Here is a 14,695-nt window from a genome sequence, read left to right on the forward strand (position 1 = left end):
TGTCCCTCCATCAGGGGGGAGGAGGGAGTGTGGTCAACCCTGAAGTGTGGCAAAGTAAGGGAGGAACACATGTGGAGCAATAAAAAACCGAGTCGATCTTATCCTTCATTTTATTGTATCTATTTATTGTATTACTCATAGTATTCCAGTATTTTTAAACACATTGTTTTTCAGCTTTGTATGAAATGTGTTGTCTATTTAAGTAAAGTCTTATTTCATCTGATAGATTTTAGACCTAACCGGTAGTAACATAAATCATTAAATATGTTATCTGATTGAATTCACTCTGACTTTCCCTTTTCATCAGATCTGTTTGAAGAGAATTGGATATTCAAAGTTCACATACAAGTTGGATTACTTTAAAAATCCTCTCAAAAATGTATTTTATTTTTTGCTGTGGATGAAAGAAACACACTTTTTTTGTCTTAAAAATTGCTACTGGTATATCCAGACTGATAAAAGAGCTATTAATCATGCTTTGTTAGTTAGAGGGGGTCTATTGGTAACTTTTTAAGGCCTCTAATCCTGCTTTGGGTTGTGGAATTCCCTGGTACCAAATCACCCAGTGCCTTTGTGTTTTTTGTCTTGAGACAGGGAGGGTGATTTCTGAGAACAGACAAAAAAAGGGCACACATTTTGCACATTTTTGAGACTTTATTAAAAAAAAGAAAAGAAAACACACACAGTCGTCAGAGTCTGTCCTGTGATCGTTAAAGCCAGGGATGGTGGCATGGTGGAGAAACAGGGGCTTGGGGCTGCAGCTGCTCATCTCGTGCGCCCTCTCTCCCCCTCCCCGCTCTCCCTTCAACCCCCCCCCCCTTTCCTCCCAACTGCCTGGGTCACCTTTGCCCTGTGTTCCAGCTGTCGTGTGTTTTGAAAGGGCCATTTGCAGCTCCTCACAGCCTTCTGACACAGAGGGGAATGAGCAATGTGACGGGAGGCGGCAGCCACTGGTCAGAAGGGGCCACCGGCTAGATTCTTATCCACTTACTGCTTTATTCCATTTTTAGGCCGGTGCTGTTATATTCTCACAGAGGTTGGATATCTGCACCCTGGTCATGTCCAGATGATCATGACCAAGACTCGGTGTCATGCTCTGAAAATAAAAACTGTCTTTATTTGGTCTAAAAGCTGGATGCAAGGAGATAATAGTGTCTTCCTGTAAACTAAAATAAATATATAAGTGTAATGTGTCTGATGTGTGTGTCACATGAAAAAGCAGCGATAGCGATGTGGATAAGAATAGGAGCAGTGGCCCTGTGTTTCACTGGCCCTGGCAAACGTAGGCACCCAGTAGAGGAGGGGTGTGTGTTCACAGGGCAAGACAAAGCAGTGGTTGTGCCTGGGGACCGTGGCCTCAGAGAGAGAGGCTCGGCACGGTGAAGGTTCTCACAGACAGAAAAAGATAGAGAAAGAGAGAAACGGAGAGAGAATGAGAGTGGGAGAGTGGGGGAGCGGGGAGAGAGAGAACACTTCCTGGAGGTTCATTCTTCCTCTCTGCAATCATCAATGGCATTCTCCCCCTGACCCACTCCTCTCTCAGACAAACAAAAGAGCCCGCATTCCAGTGTAGCCTGACCGGCCAACCGGCCAGCCATCCAACCACAGTCGAACCACATCACTCTCCCCAACAGGACCCAAGTCTCATCGTGGGGATGGGCTTAGAGTTTTCTGAGGACACTTGCCAAGCATCCTGATGCTTTAAAAAAATTCAACGGAATCATCTTCCACAAGTGTAGACCCGATAGATGTTCAAATAAAGTATCCCTGTGTGTTTGTCCTTTATTAGTTATTGTCGTTTACACAACTGAAGATTTTGTATGTCACTGTCATATTCCTTGATTTGCACAATAGTTTGGATTTGGAGAAATGCACGTATCTACCAACTCATTAAAAAATAAAAATAAAAATCTATGACACTCACATCCAAGCAGAGAATATGCAGCTGGACCCAGCAGATTAGCGTAGCCTAGCAATAAGATTGGAAACAGTGGAATCAGACAGGCTGTCACTTTTACACTTTGCTTTTTGTACAGATTTAAAAAAAACAAGGACTTTTTTCTTCATCCCTTCCAAAGAAGTGATCTCTCACTATTTATTTAAGTTTTTCCACCTGTCAGAGCTTTTCCAATACAGGAAGTTGAATTTTTCCCATATTGTTGTTGACTTTGTCTACATGTATAAAAAGTATCTTTACTCCTCTTCCAGGTATTTGTCTCTACATATGAGACATAAAGAATTGAACTGCATAAAGACGCTCATTCTGTGTGCATCGTGTCTTGAATTTTTCATGCTGCTGCTGCAGAACAGCTGGACAATACATCCTGGGAAATAATGTGACATACAATCAACATTTTTGCTCTGCAGTTGCTGGGAGATTGCGGGAGTATTGGTCAGACCCCCCCATCCACCACAGCCTCCTCTTCCCTATTATGGCCCCTCTGTGTCTAATTGTTGTGACTGCATGTCATCTGCTCTCCTTCAACATCCCCCTGTTCTGCTCGGTCATATTCTGGACAGATGCTGCAAGTAGACAAGAAAAGAGATCAGATAAGAGCATGACAAGAAAGACATTATCTCTTCACTTTGACCCTTTGAGCCTGTTACTTTTGCTTTGAACCTGAAAAACAACAGGGCAGGCGTTCCCGTCACTGGAGAGACAGTTGAGGAGGAGGGATCCCCTCACTCAGGCCTGGTTGTATGACAGTAGCGGCTCGGGGAGGCTGACGCATAGTAGCAGTGAGGAACACGTCACAGTGTGAGTGACAAAGATGGGAACAACAGCAGAGGAGGCTGAGAGAGACAGAGAGCAGGGGCCAAAAGGTTGTTCATCACGGAGGGAGCGCTGCAGCTGTCCCCCTGCTTTCCTGTTCTCCAAACATTATTCATTTGTTGTTGTGGAACTTTGGTATTGCACTTTCTTTGTTTCACATGATTGCAGATCACTGCACAACGCTGATTAACCTGATGAACTGGTCTGTCACGCTCACAGATGACATTTTATTAAGAAATCTTATCTTCTATATTTACAGCCTCACAAATCACGATGTATCTTGCAAGTTGATAGCACTGATATGGAAATATGGGGGTTCCAGAACCTGTTATGTAAAGGACCTCCCAGTTAGAAATATTTTTTACACATTGGCCGAATGATCTGAGGGCTTCATTTGATACAGAGGATCTCTGACTGAGCGGGCCTGTCTGTACCTGTCCTGAACTGGTTTAATCCTTTCTCTCTGCCAGGAAGTCTTTGGCTGCAGATGACTGTTTATCTAAAAATAATCAGATATAACCTGATATTAATCTTAATGCGTTTACATTTCCTTTTACTGTTTAATCAGGACCCAAGCTACATTCTTAATATCTATCCTGGCTCTATGTATCTTTGTGTTGCCGCATTTCATCTTGCGTCAACTGTAGTGAACCATTTAACATTAAGCAGGAGAATTCATTATTGACCCTGGGAACAACACTCAAAGTCCTGTTACTACTGTCTTGGTTTTTTTTTTGTCTTATCATGTTGTGATCTGTTATCACTGTAGTGATTTTAATCCATCTCCTGATGAAAGCAGTGTGGTGGAACCCTCTGGAAAAAAACACTCCACCCAGATTAAACAGATTGTCTAAGTGCCAAAAAATTGTTAAAGTATATTTAGAAAGATTTACCATTGTCCACAAAGTAACAAATCTAAAGGCTTCTAGATTACTTGTTTTATTTTTGAAAAATACATTGTAATGCTCTTCAGTCAGGTGTCACAAATAAAGTGCCATCAACATGCAGCATCACATCAATGAGTGCACCACTGACAATAACTTGAATGGATTTTAATACCATTTTACTAGCCTACACAGGGCTATATGTCGAGATGGTTTCATGCACCAGAGCCAGGTCCTGTAGTGACATCAGTTTTCAAAGTGCAAGACAAATACCTTCACTCCTTGACAGCTGAGCAGCTTTGATATGGGTTTAAGGCTCATGCTTTAGTCCAACATTTACTTTTTTATTCATGTATTTTTCAATGTTTTATCCTTTCCAACCAGTTTTAATCTTTATTTTTTTATGTGAACCACTTGGATGTAAAGTATAGAGCATTTCTATATAGTTTTATTGTACATTTTATATTTGTTTATTTTCATCTCAAGTAATTTTAACAGTTTTATTGTTCTTATTTAAATGATTTACTTTCAGTCACTTTCTATTTACCTGGAAGCTCTTTGCACTGCATAAATTTGAGTCAAGTCTAATTAATTGATGAATTAACTATCATCAGTCAAAAGTTATCAAGTGCCTTTACTTAATTTACTTTATACATTTGCTCTGCTGTATTTCTGAGTGAAATATTAAAAATGTTTTCCATAATACTCATGTGCAGTTATTACTAGGTTCTTTGCAGATACAAATATGACACACATAAATGTATGAAACATCACACTTCTCTTCCCACTTTTATATGATTATATGTCACTATCAGTGATTAAATGACTTTTGTTTGTGTGTTTGCTATAAATACATTTTTAAGGATTATTAATTGATCAGTTAATTTTTATGGTAATTTTAAATCCAAATTCCCCAGTCACTGGTTCCAGCTCCTTGGAGGTGGATATTGTTGGTTTTCTTAAACTTATCTAATTATTAACTGAATATTTTGGGGTTTAGGACAACTGGTTGTAACAAGTAATATCAACATGTGGACTTGGGCACTGAGGAATTGTTTTCCCCTATTTTCTGACATCATGTGTTGGTTTGCACAGCCTACAAAAGATCTTCAGGCATGCTTCCTCATACCTGCTGCAACTCTGTTTATTGGAGCTGCTTCAGTGAGAAAATTCATCATGGCCATAGATTTTCTCAGATACTGTGTGTGGAACTACTGTGGGCAAAACAAAAACCTAGCTCCGGAGGTGTCACTCAACCTGGAGCCCCATAGGATGTTGAGATGGGAATGGTTCATTTGAGCACGCGTTTTCAGGAAAGTGGAGCAAGCAAAAGAGAGAGTGGCTGTGTCCGAAATCACTCACATGTCACTATGTAGTCCAGTATAAAGTGAATTTTCCATTTTGAAGTGTTGTGCGAATATTTTGTGAACATTTTAATGACATCACACCTGAGTAACTTGAGTTGGTAGGGTTCCAGTTGCAGAGGAGCAATGTGTACATTAGCCAGCTAGCCATTGTTTGCAAAAATAGTTCATAATAACACACTACGTGGCATTTCATGCATACTGACACCGTAGAAAAGGTCCACAGACAGTAATTGGGCTGTACTATGCATACGACACATGACACGTATCTCATATTTATGTTTAAAAACCAAAAACAGGTTCTGAATAAAATTGGACCTTAACAACTAAGAACAAAAATCAGAAAGTAAACTTGCAGCCTTAAAGGGATGGTTCACCCAAAACTGAAAGTTTACTCATTATCTACTCACCACTATGCTGGTGATACTGTGATCGTCCCACTTCCAGTGATGACAGTTATGCATGTTTGCGCTAAATCGTGTTAGCTACAGTGGTCCTTTATAAAGTGGCTTCGTTTTTTCGCAGGGATCTTACAAAATGGGCGTCTGTTACGTAAAGTATACTCATGTGGTGAGACAAAAAAGCTGACATCTCACCAGAGCAGTTGAGATAAAACCCCCTATTATTACTTATATTATTGTCTGTTTGTCTCCATCTCTCACTCATTATCTACTTACTATGCTGAAGGAGGGATGGGTAAAGTGTTTGAGTCCACAAAACACTTTTGGAGTTTCAGGGTTAACAGCGTTGCAACCAAATCCAATACAATTTTAGTAACTGGTGACCACTTCTTCAAATTAAAAAAAACAACAGAAACGTCAAACGCCTCCATACTTCTCATGCAGTGTCAAATGTTTCCATAAGCCCAGACATTCAAATTCTACTCAAAACACTTTATACCATGTTTTTAGCCTAAATGTAGGATATGAGAGGACATTTAGGCAATTATGAACACTTGGATGACACTGCAGGAGCAGTATGGAGGCATTTGATGTTTTTTTCAGTTAATTTTCTTTTTACGTTTGAAGAAGGAATCAACAGTTACTTCAACTGTATTGGATTTGGCTGCAACGCTGTTTACCCCTGAAACTCCAAAAGTGTTTTGTGGACTCAGACGCTTCACCCACCCCTCCATCAGCATAGTAAGTAGATAATGAGTGAATTTTCATTTTCGTGTAAAGCATCTCTTTAATGGAAAAAGCCAAATGTAGTCCTCCACATAGAAGATGGTGCTATATAGTAAAGTAGGGGTTAGTGAATGATTGGGTGATTTTTCGGACACAGCCAGTGCGTCACATAGTTATGTTTAAAAACCATGAACCTAAACAATTAAAAAGAAGATTCAGAAAGTGAACTTGCAGCCAGGCAAACCCTTAATAGAAATAACCACTGGTTGCATCTCTGCACCTCCAGACAGAAGTCCATGACCTCATGAGATTGAGGAATTATAAAAAGAAAAAAAAGCCGTGATAAAGCAGAGATGATCCCCGAGGAAGCCACACAGGAGTGACTCCCCGGACGCCATCACGGCTCCAGATAAAACAGCGCTGGGTTCAACGGGGCCAAAAGCAGAACAGGCGCCTATAGAAACACTGCAGGGCTGTTTTTTTTTCAATGGGGGCCTCCACTACTACACTAGAAGAGCGCGGGGGGAAATGATGAGGGCGCTAGGACCCGGGAGAGACGCGGGCGCCACAGAGGCATCGCAGGCTGCGCGTTAGGGAGGTGTAGTGGAAGAAAGACGAGAAACGGAGTCAATGAGAGCACTTTTGTCCAGGTTGTTGAAGGACCGACCGACTCTCAATACCGACACAACCGCTCCCTATAATGAGACGGACGCACTGTTGAGCCCCCCGCGCAGGTAAACACGTCCGCGTTCTCCTTCGCATGGTTCACAACGAGAGAGGTCGACAACTAAGACAGGGTAGGTCCCCATTGTACTTAACATGGGATGCGGTTATTCTCACCCGAGCTGCCCTGCTAGGCCCCATATCCTTTCTCTGTCGCTAGAACCCGAAACGAGGCGCTTTGCTCACGTCGCTCCGCCTCAGAAGAAGAAGAAGAAGTTGTTGTTGTTGCTTTCTCTCTCTCTCTCCCTTCCACGCACACACACACACACGCGCGCGTTCCTTGTAGTGAGTTATCGTAACGCGTTGTTGTTGTTTCTCTCTCCCCCTCCGCCACACAAACAAACATGTACATGCTAACCGTCATTAGCTAACCATCATTGTTTTTGAGGGGAGGGGGGCTATCATCACCACTTCTAGGGCACACAGACCCCCCCCCCCCACCCTCCAGGCCAAAATATCTGCAGTCCTGCTACTTTAATCCAGACTTGTTTAGTTTTTTTAATGGAGCCAGGAGGTGAATGAAAAAACCAAATGAGCTCAACTTCATTGTTGTTATCTACCACAGCGTTTGTTTACTTGTTGAGTGACAAAATGTCAGTAGCAGACAGTCAGTTTACGCTTCTGCTTCTCTGCCTGTTGCTGTAACACTGCTGCACCCACACACAGTGACACACATCTGTTGTTGTGACTTGTTGTATCACTCCTTAAAAACATCTTTTCAGGCACAGGGAGGTCATAAGTGGAAAGGAAAAAGGCATAATAGTGTTATTTTGAGTCCATCTGGACCAATCATGTGGCTTCCAGTTTTTCTGATACGGTTCACCCTCTTCACTGTGATCGTCCCACTTCCAGTGATGACAGTTGTGCGTGTTTGCGCTAAATCGTGTTAGCTACAGTGGTTCTTTACAAAGTGGCTTCGTTTTTTTGCAGGGATCTTATAAAATGGGCGTCTGTTATGTAAAGTATACTCATGTGGTGAGACAAAAAAGCTGACATCTCACCAGAGCAGTTGAGATAAAACCCCCTGTTATTACTTATATTATTGTCTGTTTGTCTCCATCTCTCAGAGATTCCATCTGCATGTACAGTATGGGAAAGGGAACATTGTCCCTAGGCATGTTGTACCGGTTACGCCTTTGCTGTCAAAATGTGTTTATCGGTCATGAGACTACATCTGTCCAGTGTGTGTATGCAGGGGGACTTGCCATGTGACCCGCGGAAGACGCAACAGGGCTGGCGTAATGATGCAGCCAGTGACTGCTTGGCCTTCCCTGTTCTATTTAGAAAATACCAGTCGCCTCCCACCCAATCGCCTCGCAGCTCCATTGACGCAAATGTGCCACCAGTTGCATGCAGAATCTGAGGAATGTTGTTTGAAAGTTTGTCCTTGTACACACGCAAACTTATGGTGACCACCACCAACCCCCCCCCAGCCCTCTGCCTGCGTCTTAGATGTATTGTCATCGAAAGACATGCGCTTCCGATGACGGTAGCCCACCGCGTCAGCATCGCATCACAGTTGTGTTCTCGGCCTGTCTCATGAAACCGAGGAGACGTAAATACTTTTTGTTTAATTCATCTTGTTTACTAGTTGCTGCACACTGCTTAAGGACCAAGTGATTTCATTTGTAACCGAGGAGGACTTCAAAGTCTCTGGAGACAGAAGGAGTTTGTTACGACTGGTGTATATTCATATAAGTCAGACTCTAGCTTGTCTGAACAGCTTGGAAACAAATACATTAACATGATTCGCATTTGGGTTCCTGTTCGTGTCATCACAGGATTAAAGCAGTGGGCCCTCTTGGCTTTCAAGGTTACAAGAGCTGTGGTCTGGTTTTCAGTGGCACCTACCGACAGTATTCTTATCATTGGTGATGTGTTTTCAGGGAACTTGAAAGAGGAACTTGGCAGCGAGTAGTAGATCTCACTAGTAGTGGTTCCATTGTCTCATTACAACACAAACCAAATGTGGCTTCAGAAACCGTTTTCCAGCAACAGGTGAGTATGTTTGAAGCTCCTGTTTACTTGAATTGTTTTAAATGTCTGAGTGTAATGTTCTACCTTTTGTAGTCACATACCAGCTGCTGATGTAGTTGTTTGCCCAAGCGCCTGCAGAAAATAGAGCAAAAACAATCTTGTATCTTATTGATCTGCAATGAAGGAAGTGTGGGGATGTTGACCTGATTTTCTGCTTCCTGCCATAAACTCAATGGGACTGTCTTCTCTGGTCCAATAACAGGCTCAGTGTGTGGCATCTTTGCTGCATGACACTGATTTGCATTGAATGGGGTGGCCCCTGGAGCTGGAGCCAGAAAGATGAATGATTGAAAGCTGCACTGACAGCAGGGCGGGCAGGCGGACAGGCAGGCAGGCGGTGGCCCAGAGGCCTGAGGACCATGTGACCCGCTGTCAGGGTATTGGGTTCATTCAGTGGCTGCTGGCTGCAGCGCTGGCAGCGGCCCAGCTTTTCCACACAGGCCGCAGTAGCAACAGGTCGCTCCCATTAAAACAGCAGCGCTCTGTTGTGGCTCCAGAGCCGGTCTTGTGCATGTGTTGCTTTTTTGGCTGTGGTGCGCATGCTAAGGTTTGTTTGTGTGATGTGTCCCGATGTGTATATTATGTGTGCGTGCCTGTGTCACAGAGTACACACCAAGAGGCTGAACGGATCCAACAGTTTGTGTGATCCTTGGTTTGAATTGCATTCACTGTGCCTTTTCTTTTTTCAAATCCCTCTCTCCAAGATCCTTCCAACATCGAATGTGTGACACAAGCACCACAACCCCAGTGCAATAAACAAAAACAGTGAGCAAAAATAAACCCCTGCTTTCATAAACTCACTTTTGCTCATTGATGGAAGCAGGCAGAGGCAGTAAAAGATGTGTTGATCACACACTCGCAGACAGGCACACTCAAGCCTGGAGCTGTACTGATATGACTCGCAGCCTGTCAATAGTCACATCCACTTCCTGTTGTTGTCCCCACCAGTACTCTGGATGGGGGTCACTCAAACAGAGCTCCCTTTTGATGGCTTTACTCTGACGGAGCAGCGGCAGGCAAATTGATTTCAGTCGATGGTCAGAGATTGCCTGGTGCAGTATGTGACATTTGTGTGAACAAGCATGGCAATTGATCATTCTCTTGCTTCCCTCCTGCACTGAAAGCTGTATTTATATTATAAAGAAGCACTGAATTAATGAAAAGGTCGAGTGTTTTGGTTACAATAGCCTGCAGGTCTTTTTTCATATGTGCTGCTGCTGATGGAATTCAGCCCTGTTTGGTTTATCAGATGACTGTCAGTCCAGTGTTAGCAGGTATACAGATGAGACGGCTGTAGTTTTCACATGTCTCTCTGAAGACATTTTCACACCTTCACCCAAATGTGACAGCAGCTTTTTTCACATCTGTTTTATGTGAGAAGTTAAGTTTTTGTTCTGGACACTTCAGGTGTGAATGAAAACTGACAGACGTGGCACGCAATAAAGCAGTAAACAACACACTTTCTAATTTTGTTCAATATATCATGTGATCTTTTGCCTAGTTTTCTTTGAATTGTAGAAGAAGAAAAAAAATTTCAATAGCCAGTGAATATTTTAATCAGGTGATGTAAACTCAACATGTCCATTTTACAATTAACAGAACAATCTCTTTTCATTTAGCAGCTCTTCTGGGGGTCTTGATTTGGGTAAAAAAAATTACCCATTTCAGTGGTAGTACACATTTTTTACTGTATAGCTGCTTTATGAACTCCGGATAATCTCCAGAAATTATCCAGAGACGCTGTATGCGAGAAAGTTAATGTCCAAGTTAGAGGTTCTGGACAATATCTTAAGTTCTTCCTGCCTAACCCCTGGTAAAGAGAATCTCTTAGCATGTGAAAATATAACAGAAGATAATTCGGAGGATTCACCATGAGAGAGTGGCGTGTTGATTGTGTTTTCTTTTCTGACACATGATGGATGTGAAACTGAAAAAAGACAGAAATAAAAACCTTTCTGAATGTGAAAGAGATGTCATAAGACAGTGACGAATAAGGTCTGCATAGATGTGCCGTAAACAAAAACACATGATCTCTGCAGCAGAATTTCCATGTTATGTCCTGCCACCTGCATGCTGAGCCACCTGTCACCTGGAGATTTCTCTATTGTTGTCTGATCAGAGAATCACCTGCTGCATTCTTCATATTTGAAAGGAAAACTTTCAAGAGATTGTCTGGACATTTTCCTGTTCATAGAGTTCATTTCTGTAAACGGCTTATGACAGCAGCATTCTAGTCATCTAAAATGTGTTTCATTATAAAATCATTCTTGTGCACATGGAAATTCAAATCCTAATTAACATAACTTCATTTCATAAATACAGAAACATCTGTGTCTTTACTAAAAATATATATTCTGAGAAATATGTAGCAGCACAGGTCGAGGTTTTATGTTTGGAGGCTGCTGATCTCTATCATAAAGATTAAAAATGGTCATGAATTAAGAACATAGGGAAGTTCATCTGAAAAAAGAGATTTGACTTTGCGGTAGAACACTTAAGTGTTGCTCTGATCGGAACAGAGTGTTGAGACATTTTACATCTGACGTCCAGTCTAGTTTAAGTTTTAGCCACAACAAAAGTCTACAAAGTCTGCTGCCCCCCTTAGACTCCTGTATACCTAGCCGAGACATCACATTCATCAAACCTTTCCAAATCCATTACATTTTGAACATTCTTGCCACTTATACCTACAGGATAAAAAATGCAGGAAAAAGGATTTAGTTACAGGATCAACATTGCAGCATTTGTATATGCTTTTAGGATAGGATCCAACCATAAGCTGTGCAACTGCAAAATAACTCATTCAGATATTATTCGATGACTTTATTTTCTAACTCACGACTGTTCTCATCATGACTAAAAAAAGCTCAGTCTATCAGGAATGGTTGTGTGTATTTTGTGAGAACAGCATGGAATTTTCCAATACGGGAAACTTTATTGTAAATGCCAAATACCGCGGCCGTACACAGATATTTGAACCTTGCAGGTTCCACATTTGAAAAGGACGACGCTGTGGTTTTAGCATGTACTCCGCTAACTAGGCCATAAAGCATGAGGATCTTTTTCAATTCCACTGCCTGTTGACTGGAGGGTTAATATTCAGACAAGTTTAAGAAAATCTTTTACCTCAATACGGGGCTAATTTTTACTCCTCTTCAACTAATAGGTAACCACCATTGAGAAGTCGGCTGTAAACCCCAGGACCCCGTCTACAGGCTCCTACACAGGGCTGCGTGAAGGAAACGAAGCTGTGTCTCTTCCTGTGGGAAACCTGGATCCTCAACCCTGCCCACCAACATGACCAATGTGGTGATCGTCAAGGAGGGATGGCTCCATAAAAGAGGTAAATAGATAGATAAAGCTTTTGCAATGTAATTTGATTTAATATTTGCTTTTAAGAGTCTTTGGTGTTTTGGAATACATCTGGACTTGAACCTTAAAAAGATAATTACTGCATGCACCTCATTATTTGAAGTACTTTATGTGATCTGGTTTCTTTTTTATTATTTACAATTCTGTCAAGATGCAGTAGAGTCATAATCACTCTGTGCACTTGAAACTACAACTGAGAAAACCTGTGGGCTAACTGGGCAGGCAAAGAACGACCCAAAAATATGTTCATAATTTACATTTTTCTAAATCCCCTGTCTGTATCTGTACGACTAATGTATTTAACCAATTCTACTTGGTTCATGCATCCAGCAAATGCATGGAAGGTTTTCTCTTCAGTTCTTTTGGGCATTAATTGGAGTACATTATAATGATTAAAATGTTTCGACTAGTTTATCTTCATTCCTGACGTACTTGGATTAAGCAACAGTTTACTATAATATTTATTATCGTAAAAATATGCCTGAGCTCAATGACACGTCCAACTTGATTGATCACCAGGTAAAACATATTTTAACAGCCATAGTTCTAAAGAGCCATCCAGTTGTGGAGTCCCCAGTGGGCCTCTTTCAGCTGCTCTGACAGTGCTTGTGTGGCGTGGTGTGGCTCTGTGTCGGGCGTGAGTCCTGTTGTTTGGACGAAGAGGCATTCCTCACATACCTGCTGGCTTTGAGCAGCTTAATGTGTTCGTACTAACTCTGCCTTTCGAACTGCGACTGCCTCACAGAGCCCCACACCACCACCACCACCAGGGGCAAAATAGGATCAGGAATTTCTCTAAAACCGCTAAAGGCGCCTGGGCCCAGTGCCAGAGATCCAGGCTTTTACTGGAAGAGGGGAAACCGAGGCTCTGGCTGAGGGGATAAGGTGATGGGAGCAGGTCACCAGGAGAGTTTCTTGGGAGTCTATGGGGGGAACAGAGTACTGCTGTGGTGTGTTAGCCACCCACCCCCACCCACCTCCTTGAGGCCTGGGCTAAGAGCATAACAGTCTGCTGTTTTAGGAAAGGGTCAGTCAGCCTGGTTCGACTCAGTCAGTTGTAGGCAGACACACCCTGGTCAATCCAGTGAGCGTAGGGACTAAACATTGGTTGCTGTTTATCAGCAAAAGTTCTATTTCGTGTTTACCAACGATGCATAGATAGAAACTTTATTTAGAGCTTTATCAAATCCATAATCCTGGATTAATGATAAAACATCTGCATCTACCACGAAGTGAAAATTAAATTAGATTTGTGTTCTGTACCTGAGGCAGACTCTGTTATTACCTCCACTAAGGAGGTTATGTTTTTGTCTGCGTTGGTTAGTTAACAGGATTATGCAAAATCTTGGGGAGAGGTTGGGCATGTCCCCAGGAAGAACACACTAAATTTTTGTTTTTAACTTCCTTTAACATAGTAAGATGATATGTTTTTCAACCGTTTTTGTTGTATTCTCAGAGAATGATTCATGGGTCTTGTTTTAAAGAAAAAATCAGTCAAGCTCAGGTGACTGATATTTCTGAGTGTGTAAAATGTCAAAATCCAGATCTAGTGAATTTAAATGAGGTTTCATAAGGAGACCTCATTGGTCCTTCCACCTTGGCGGAGGTTTGCACTCTACTGAGCATCATTCTAGTTAAGTTGGAAGAGGAGCCCTCATTTCTTTGGAAGAGAACATGTAAAATTAAATTTGTTTTGCAATACATTCGGGGATTTGGGATGAAGTGTCATTCATTCTGTGTCTGTTTATTTTCAGCAGAGTGGATAGGGGAATTTTGATAGAGAGCGTTTGTTGAATGTAACTATACCAGTAGTCAAATACTGACCGTTAGAAAAACAGTTGTTGGCTTGTGTGGCAGTACATGCACACACAGTACGCACACACGCGCATACGTACACATACATACAGACACAAATTGCTAGCAGTGATACCCTTCTAGTTGTGTCACACACACACATACACACACTAAACAAACAACCCTTCAGGAATAGTGAGTTGGCATGCTGTCGCAGCCCAGCAGCTGTGCCCTGTGAAATGTCACCCAGAGCCGCGGTGTTTTGATTGGAGGGCGTCCGCCTGCCTCCTTGACAGGAAGGCTTTTAGTGTCGCGTCACTGTCACGCAGTCGTTGCCCCAGAGTCACTGCACAGAAGGTGAACCTGCAAGTAGCCCTGTCTCTGTGTCCATCACCTCAGCCAGGCAGGTTCAACTGTTATCATCCGATGTTGGTAGAATAGCGTTTGTGTGTGTGTGTGTGCGTGCGCAAGTGTGTGTGCGTGTGGGTGTTTGTGTGTGATGGCGCCACCCAAGTGACTCACATCACCATGTGGGCGTAATAATAAATGGCTTATACCACTTCCAAGTGTGTTCAGCATGCTCATTACTCCCATGTGTGCACTCAAAACACAAATTTAACG

At 42.3% G+C, this 14,695-nt stretch overlaps 1 protein-coding gene and 1 long non-coding RNA gene across 6 annotated transcripts in view; one reads left to right on the forward strand and one right to left on the reverse strand.

Moving 5' to 3' along the window:
- Positions 1-1,744: 1,744 nt before the first annotated feature.
- On the reverse strand, positions 1,745-7,140 carry LOC138412186 (uncharacterized). The gene is made up of 2 exons (XR_011244667.1): positions 6,989-7,140; positions 1,745-2,523 (listed from the first exon to the last, which is right to left on the reverse strand). It is a non-coding gene; the product is annotated as an uncharacterized lncRNA (long non-coding RNA).
- akt1 (v-akt murine thymoma viral oncogene homolog 1) overlaps positions 6,661-14,695 on the forward strand; it is a 34,571-nt gene continuing 26,536 nt past the window's right edge. For 2 of the 5 annotated variants that reach the window (XM_020084944.2, XM_069535315.1), the window contains exons 1-2: positions 6,661-6,945; positions 12,075-12,251. In XM_020084944.2, the coding sequence (XP_019940503.1) occupies positions 12,206-12,251 (46 nt within the window). In that variant the 5' untranslated portion in view covers positions 6,661-6,945; positions 12,075-12,205. Of the gene's footprint in view, positions 6,946-8,762; positions 8,870-12,074; positions 12,252-14,695 lie in introns of those variants that run through there. The other 3 variants (XM_020084943.2, XM_020084945.2, XM_069535316.1) reach the window with 3 other exon arrangements.

This window comes from Paralichthys olivaceus, chromosome 12, assembly GCF_024713975.1.
Source record: "Paralichthys olivaceus isolate ysfri-2021 chromosome 12, ASM2471397v2, whole genome shotgun sequence".
Lineage (NCBI taxonomy): Eukaryota > Metazoa > Chordata > Actinopteri > Pleuronectiformes > Paralichthyidae > Paralichthys > Paralichthys olivaceus.